Genomic DNA, 8192 nt, shown 5'->3' with positions numbered 1-8192 from the left:
GACAAAGCACCCATGGGTGCTGGTAGTAGAGGATTGTGGACCAGCTAGGGAGATAAGAAGGGCCCATTTGCCCGCTAGTGCCCTGTCTGGTGCACCCGTTCTCAGAATCCCTTCCCAGGCTGCAGCGCGCGAACCCGGGTCCATCCAAGGCGGACAGGATGGTTCCCGAGGGAGCAGCTAGCAGGAGGCAGGGAAGCCAGACGTCAGCCTGGTCTCTGCCTCAGGTCTGGCCCGGCTGTAGAAAGTGGGCCAAAGGGCACCTAGCCTCCCCTGCGGCCTTATCTCCCTTGCAGGCTGGTCTGTGGGCCTTCCGGAAGTGATCTGTGGCCCCAGGATTCTGAGGCCCTGGGGCAGGGCGACACCCACTTGCCTGCAGGAGCCACCTGCTGGGGGGCGGAGACCATGGCAGGCCCCTTGGGGGTCCACTGTGGAGCTGCCTGCCCCAGGGCACTTCACCTGCAGGGCGCTTCCGGGACAACTCCCATAACCCCCTAGGCCATGGCCTCAGCCTACATAAAGAGGCAGTTTCCTGATGCCCAATGGTGCTGCGGTGCCTGAAGCAGACGGACGTGCCCTCTCCAGGGCGGGGACAGAGGACAAGCGGGGTCGCAGACACAGTGACACCAGGGAGAAGGCAGAAAGTTGAGACAGGGAAGGGGGGGCCTCCAGAGAGGGGACAGGACACCCCAATAGCAGCCGCCACTCTCGAGAGTACGCGGTCTCAGAGCCCTGGGCTGACCCCGTCCTGGTCCCCACGGGCCACCCTGGCTCGAGGGTGAGCCTGCTCTGCGTTCCAGGGAACAAGCTCGGGCGGCGGGGGTTGGGGGGAGAGCCAGAGCCTGGGGAGGCCACCGGCCTGGGCAGGCGACTCCTCATGGGAGGTGAGGCCGGCAGGCGCCCTGGCCCCGGGTGAGCAGCGCTCCCTCGGGAAGGGGAAGGGAAACCGGCCTGGGCAACCCGGTGGGCGCCGGGGTGCGAGGTGTCCGGCTGGCAGGAACACAGCCCTGCAAGCCCGCCCCCCGCTGGCCGTGGACAGGGCGGCCCAGTCGTCCGCCCCCTCCCCCGCGGCGGGGAAAGCACACCAAGATCCACCATCGGAGCCAGTTTTAAGGGCTCATCCGGTGGCACTGACGGTGCTCCGAAGGCTGGGAGCCCGCCCGCGCCCCCTTCCCCTCTGACCCGCTCAGCCGCACCCCGACGGCACCCCGGGCCGTCTTCTCCAGACACTAAGCAGGCTCTGCCCGCCCGCCCCCGAGTGTGGCTGACCCCAGGACCCTGCCGAGCGCTCCGCTGAGGTGGGCGCCCGGGCGCGTCTGTCCTCGGCTGCTAGGTGCAGCATCCGGCCCTCGCTGGCCCCGAGGACAGTGACCACCACTGGGACCTGCCCAGTGGTGCCCCCCAGCGGCCCCCGGCACGAGGCCCCGCCTCTCGAGGGCCCCCTCTGGTGGACACCCCAGCTGCTGACCCGCACGTGTCCACAGTCCAGAGAGAGACACATGCACGCAGGGTGGAGAGCGAGGTAGAGTCTGCAGGCCTCGGCCAGGGGCAGACCCTGGAGACCGGCTCTCTTCAGGGCCTGCAGCGTGTACTCATCTACCGGAACGCCCCACCAGGCAGTCAGAGGGGAGCCCCCATCCAGAGGCTGGGCCCCACCACCCCTCCCGGCCTCGGCGGCGCCCCAGCCCCCCACCCCATGGTAACCCTGCACAAGGGCTGGGCTCCAGGGCTGCTCACGGAGGGCACTGCAGGGGCCCTGGCGAAGGTGGGGGAGGGGAAAGAGCAGGCGAATGGGGTTGGCAGGCCTCCCCGTCGCAGGTGGTCTTCCTTCGCCCATTTCCACAGATGCTGTGGGGTTCTGGAGGAATCCGGCCATCTGCCCCCTGACAGAGCTGGGGCCCAAGCCAGGCCGTCAGCCCTGAGTCACCCGGAGGGGCCGAAGCTGAAGCGAGAACAGCCGTGGCAGGCGCAGGACACAGACACCGGGTCTCCCGCGAGTTTATTCCCACAGCCCGCAGGCACCACCGTCAGCACAGGCGCGGGGCAAGCTCGATGGAGTTTATCCGGAGCACGGTCTGGGGGCTCACAATGACTGAAAGAGACAGCACAGGCCACAGCTGACCACGGGAGCCGCCCCTGCTGCAAGCTGCCCCGGGCCTCCCTAGGGTGTCGTCCCACAGGGCCCGGCCCGAGTGTGTGTGTGGGTGCTATGCTGCACATGCGTCCCCTCGCTCCCTGAGCCCCATCGGGAGCTACGGAGGACACAACCCCGAGGCTCAGGCCAGGGGAGACCCCAGCCCTGTGGCGCACATGCAGAAGTCAGCGTGCATGGGGTGCAGCGCCCCACCTGGCCACCTGGGGGCGCCCTGCCATGATTCTGGGTAAGGATGGTCCTGGGACTTCAGGCAGCCTCTCTGGGTACCCAAGGACAGGGGTTCCACAGCCTCGCCCTGCGGGGACTGTGACTCGAGCGGAGGTCCCTCTGCACCCCGACACTGCCACGTGGCCAGCAGGATGCCTGGAGAACCCCCGGAGCAGGTCGGGCCTGGGACGCCGGCCACCCTCCCTCCAACTTACTTCTTTTCTTCTTGTAGTTTCTCCTTTTTTTAAATTTCATGTTGACTTTCGGCCACGACTCCGTCTTCTCGATGACGGTGGCTTCTACGCGAACGAGGTCCCGCCTGGGAGGGAGGAAAGCTCCGCGTCACCTCCCCTGAGCTTTCGCCTTCGCGCGCGGCATGCGGGGTTTCCTGGAGTAGCTTTTACTTCCCCTTCCGCTGCCCCTTTGAGGCCTACGCAGAGGCACGAGGAGAGAGCAGGTCCTCGGGGTCCGCAGCCCAGACGCCGCGCCGCACGGCCATGAGGCGTGCACGTGTGTGTGTGGGGGGTGACGGCGCGTGGGGCCCCTCCCCGCCCAGCAGCCACGGGCGCGTTACCCCAGCAGCGGCTTGCCCAGGATTGTGAAGTCGTCAGCGCCGACCAGCAGGACCTGGAACGTGACAGAGGAGCGTCACCCGCAGGCCGGGCGGGGACACAGACATTGGGAGTGAGGACGCTGCTCCCCGAGAGTGGCGTCTGGACCTGACTGCCCCCTGCGCCTCCCCCTGTAGCGGGGGAGTGGCACGGCCGGGCCAGACTCAGAGGCATGAGGAAGCCGGCCACGGCACCCCCGACCCCGCCAATACCAGGGTGCCCGGGCATCTGCTCGGCAGGCAGCTCCCGTTCCCGGGCGGGGTCAGCACGGGCAGCACAGACTGCCCCTGTGCGCGGGGCGGGCCCGGAGGGCCGCGCCGGGCTTTCCCGAAAGCCCCGTGGAGCCGACCGACGTGGCTAAAGACAAGCGTGTTTCACAACACCCCAGACGGCCCCGGAGGGTCCCCCAGTTGCTCTGTGCTGCCTGGCCCGGCCCTGAGTTTCTGGGAAGCAGTCGGCCGCGGTGGGACTTTCTAGGTGTCTTTGTCAACGTGAATGCTTCAGAGGAACGTCTGTTTCGAGACCTTCAGGCGCTCGGGGAAGCCCGCTGCTGACGTACACGCTGACGCGCCCCGCGCTTCTGTGAGCCCACGGAGGTGGCCAAGGGAAGCCCTTGGTGCCGAGCGCCAAGAGCCCCTTCCAGGGCAGCCTGGACCTAGGGGGCAGCGGGCTCTGGCTGGGGGAGCCCCTCAGAGCTCAGGCTCTCGTGGGGTAGACACACGCCAGCGTCACCCCGGGAGGTGCTTTCACGCCTAAGGACAACCACGCGTGCAAATTACGGTGTACGAACGTGGCCTCCAGGGTCGAGTCTCGTGGCAAGACTGTCCTCCGCTTGTCACTCTGGAGACAGGAAGATCAAGAAGATCCCCAAATGCAGCAGTTGGTCATATGTGAAGGGGAGCGAGGCAGAGCTGAGGCGCAGCCGGCCCAGGCAGCGCGAGGGCCAGAGCGGTGGCCTGAGACAGGTACGCCAGGCAGCGTGCCGGCCGGAACTGAACACCCCCCGAAACGTGGGCAGAAGACGGGGCGTTTCTCCCTAGAACCGTCCTGTCTGTGAGTAAGCACGTGAGCGGTTTCCGCAGGGGCAGAGTGACAGGCCACGAGACATGAGCACAGGGGTTACGTCCTTAGAGGAATGAGGGGCAGACACGAGTGGGGGCAGGGGCCACGCCCGCCTGGCGCTTGCTCACTCTGTCCCCTCGCCAGCTTGTCTGCTCGCCTCGGGTCCCGCCCCATCCTAGGGGCCCTCCCCACATCCGGAGGGACCGCCCTCTGGTGGCTGAGGAGGGTAAACTGGGGGGGGCCCGTGTCCCTGAAAACAGAGTGTCCACGGCCGCACCTTCTCCAGCCGGATCCTCTCTCCGCACGCCGCGTCTAACTCGTTCTCAATCAAGATGAGGTCCTCGGAGGTGACTTTCCACTGGCGGCTGGCGAAGTGCACCACGGCGAAGAGCCGGCCGTACTGGCCCCCGGCGATCAGCTGGTTCACCTTGGCCACCACCTCTGCGGGAGACGGACAGTCTCGCCAGCGGAAGGCAGCAGCGTGCACCCCTGGCAGCGATTTCCTCATGTGCCCGGCCCCTTTCTGCTACCCCAGAGTGATGGGGAGCCCCCTGCAGGGCTGAGGGCTGTGCTGCTTACCCCCCCCGCATGCACAGTCAGACAGTGGCACAGCCTGCTGTGCTGGGGTCCCGGCTCTGCGGCCAGGGGCACTCCCAGACTTCACAGGTGGCCGCTGCCGCCCCACTGTGCTCCACCTCAGCTCCCTGACTCGGAGTGGAGGGAACCCCTCCTGGTCTGGTTACCAGCCACTGTTCTTAAAGGGCCCGAGGGCGGGTGGGTGTGCAAACCTGAGGTGAGGAGAGGCCTTGGTGCAGGGGCCCCAGCGTGACACCCCACAGGCCCTGCTTCCTGCGTCTCGGCCACTGTTCCCTCCGGTCACCCTCCTTTGTCCGCACGGCGCACTGTCCCGCCAGAGGGCTCCTGAGAGTGACCCCCGCGCCTCAGAAGAGTGACAGCTGGCGGCGTGCCCCTGCCTCCAGTACCTGTGTGGTGTCGGGCCTCCTCCGTCGGGTCTGGCAGGACGACTTCTGGCCAAGGTGGCGAACTCAGGGACGTCTTGGGAACGTATCTGTAACACACACGCACGCGCGTCGCCAGCCGTCCAAGCTCCAAGAGACAGCTGCGTGCAGCAGCGACGGGCCGACCTTGCTCTCCCGGACCTGGCCAGCCTGCCCCCGCCTCCACCTCCTGCCAGGCCCGCGCCCACCCCTCCTTTCGCCCCAGGTCCGTGGCCCGGTCCTGGCCTACACCAAGTGGCACATGTACTCTGTGCCTGGTCCTGTGGCGGAAAAGGTGGGCACCAGGGCACCGGCCCTCAGAGGCTGTGGGCACTGGGCTGACAGAGTGGGGTGTGGCCGGTGGGGGCTTCCCTGTGGGGCTCTGTCTGTGTAGCTCCCTCCTGCAGTTCCTGCTGATTTTGCCAAATTTACCTTTAGCAGTTTAGTCTCACTTCAGGGTGTTTCTGTTTTAAAGTCTGACACCCTAACAGCACGTGTACTTCCAGTGGCGTGGTTGCCGCTGGGGGCCCCGCTCCCGCCCACCAGTGGCTGGGCCTCCAGGCGGCATCTCAGGAAGAGCTACGTGCTCCCGGAAGCAAACACAGAGGCCGGGAGTACCCCCCACAGGACGTCTGGACTCGGTACACAATCCTGCGCATGAAAGGGAAGGGGGCACCCACACCCACATTTTGATATTACCCTGCTGGAAATGAAGTGCTCTGAGAACGGAACCTTCTGGAAGCAGACCACAGGGAGGCTGAGGGGGTAAGAGAGATGCGTGGTTACTAATTAGCGACGGAGACTGCCCGCTGCTAAAGGCACAACCGCCGTTACTGGTGTCAGATCTCAACACACCCCACCTTGTCTGTGAGAAACCGAGGCCAACAAAATGGAAAGGCCAGCACTGGAGCAGCCTGCGGCCTGAGGCATGTTCTCTGCTGAGCCACTCCTGACCCCCGAGGACCACTCAGCGTGTCCACCTCACCAGCCTGCCTGGACCGTTACCAGTGTCCGGCTCTCCCCACTGCCTGCCTTCTCCCTGCAGTCAGTGTGATCCCGTTGGATCATGCCACTATTTTGCCGAAACTCCCCAAGAGTTTCCCATTTCATGCAGAGAAAAAGCTGGAGTCCACATAACGGCCTGGAGCATGGTGGGCACAGCAGCCCCGGGGGCCCAGCTCTGCCTACTTCTGTCCACTCCACACCTGCCCCTCCGGCTTCCTCACTATTTCTGGAACATGCCTGGCACACGCCAGCCTCAGTCTTGACTCTAACTGCTCTTCTGCTGGGAACCTGCCTCCCTTCCCCCACACATCCAGAAGGCTAATTCCTTCCATTATCTCAGGCCTTCCCTGGGCGTCCTATTTAAAACCCAACCTTCTTCCCAGGTCATGTGCTACTTTTCTCCATAAGACTCATCAACTCACATACTATGTATCTGTTTATTTTTTAAAAATTGCCTGTCTTGGGGCCTCCCTGGTGGCGCAAGGGGTTGAGACACAACCTATGAAGCTGTCCACGGCCATTGCAGCGTGAGTTCGATCCCCTGGCCGGCCAGGGAGCAGCCCATGTGGCGCAGCAGACCTCTCCTGGCTCACCCACTGCACCCCTCAGCAGTCTATTTAGGTAGGTCTGCCTGTTCTGCTCCCCACTCTGTCTCTGGTGATTCCTCTCACCCCTCATGTGTCTGGCCTATACCCCAGATCTTGTATGCATAAATAAATCTTTAAAAAAAAAATTGCCTGTCTCTCTACACACTTTTCCCCAAGAGTGTCAGCAATGTTAAAAGCAGGGATTATTGTTTTGGACACAGAACATATGTTCAATAAATGGTGAACAAATGAACGAACTCTACAAAGTCATAGAGTGAAGGCCCTGGAGGAGTATCTGTGACTGGGAATTTACTGTCTCTTTTGGGAGTGGCTCCACTGTTTGATGCTCAGACCATTTCTGTACCAGATCTGCCTCCCTGTAACTCATACTCAAGGTCTCAGCTTAGCCTGGACCTCACAGGGAACAAACGTACTCTTTTCTCTCCCATGGGACCCTCCTGTAGATTTCTGAGGACTATGACTCTCTTTCCATGCTGTTTCCTTCAACAACTCTTCAAGGTCCTGTCTGCTCACCTTTCTGGCCCCTTCTCTATGCTCATTTCACCTTGGTTGGGTTCCTCTATTCAGCTGTGGGTGTGAAAGAAAACACAGCATTCTAGAGGTGATTTTATGTAGTAAGAATGGAGTAAGTCCCACTGCTTTTGTAAAAATGTCCAGGCCTCGCTTATGTGAACTGTCAAGCATACAAGAGTTGGGAAAATAAGCAGATTGCAGACACCAATAAAGATGTCAGAGTACTTTTATGAAAGATAAAGATCCTTTTAAAAGAACATAACCACACCATCACTAGTGCATCTAGAAACAGGAATACCTCTACTATTATCAAATAACTAGATGCCATTCAAAAATACAAGTAAATATGCTACACAAATACAGGTACGAAACATTTCAGGATGGATTTATAGTGCTTCTTTAAAAATATAATTTTTTGAGCTTTACAATAATCTAGTGTCTAAGATACAGCTGTCGCTTTCATTGAATGATTTAAAATTAAGCAAAGACATTCAACACCCGTTCCCAGATCAGAATAGTAAGACGTCAGAGTGGTTCGCAACACGGGGCCGTCATTACAGCACAGGCTTTGGGGCCAAACACAGTGTCTGCCTTACCCCTCCCCACTTCCCTGCTGTGTGACCCTGGACAAGTTACCCAACCTCTCTGAGCTTCAGTTTGCTCCCCGGGTAGTGGGCCTATACGGAGGTCGAAGAGCTGTTGTCAACATTTAGGATGCTAGCTAAAGGGATCTGAATCCAGGTCTCCGGACTCTACAACCCGCGCTATTCATTGCATCCAAACGCGATCAGCACCGGAGGCATCGTGCCAAACACACACAGACACACACGTGCCCGGACGTCGGGGAGCGCGCTCGCCTGCTTCTCCCTTCACCCCACGGCCCGGGCCTCACCCGCTCCGGGGCCCGACGGCCTCAGGATGCTGCGGCTGCACGAGGACACCACCCGCCCAAACGCGAGCGGCAAGGCCGAGGCGGCTATGGCCGCCGCCATCTTTCCACGGCCTCGGCCGGAAGCGGATGTGGACGCGGGGCGGA

General features: G+C 62.0%; 1 protein-coding gene across 1 annotated transcript; it reads right to left on the bottom strand.

Annotated features, from left to right (window-relative positions):
* Window positions 1–1979: 1979 nt before the first annotated feature.
* On the bottom strand, window positions 1980–8148 carry MRPL21 (mitochondrial ribosomal protein L21; the record flags this gene model as incomplete). The annotated part of the gene is made up of 7 exons (XM_084252025.1): window positions 1980–2089; window positions 2575–2678; window positions 2934–2986; window positions 4310–4473; window positions 5016–5101; window positions 5730–5787; window positions 8049–8148. 7 exons carry the CDS (start codon window positions 8146–8148, stop codon window positions 2025–2027), a joined length of 630 nt encoding a protein of 209 aa, XP_084108151.1. The 3' UTR covers window positions 1980–2024.
* Window positions 8149–8192: the final 44 nt, after the last annotated feature.

Source organism: Talpa europaea (assembly GCF_964194135.1).
Source record: "Talpa europaea genome assembly, chromosome: 1".
Classification (NCBI taxonomy): domain Eukaryota; kingdom Metazoa; phylum Chordata; class Mammalia; order Eulipotyphla; family Talpidae; genus Talpa; species Talpa europaea.
Note: the sequence above shows the minus strand (reverse complement) of the source record. Positions and strands in the feature narration are given on the sequence as shown.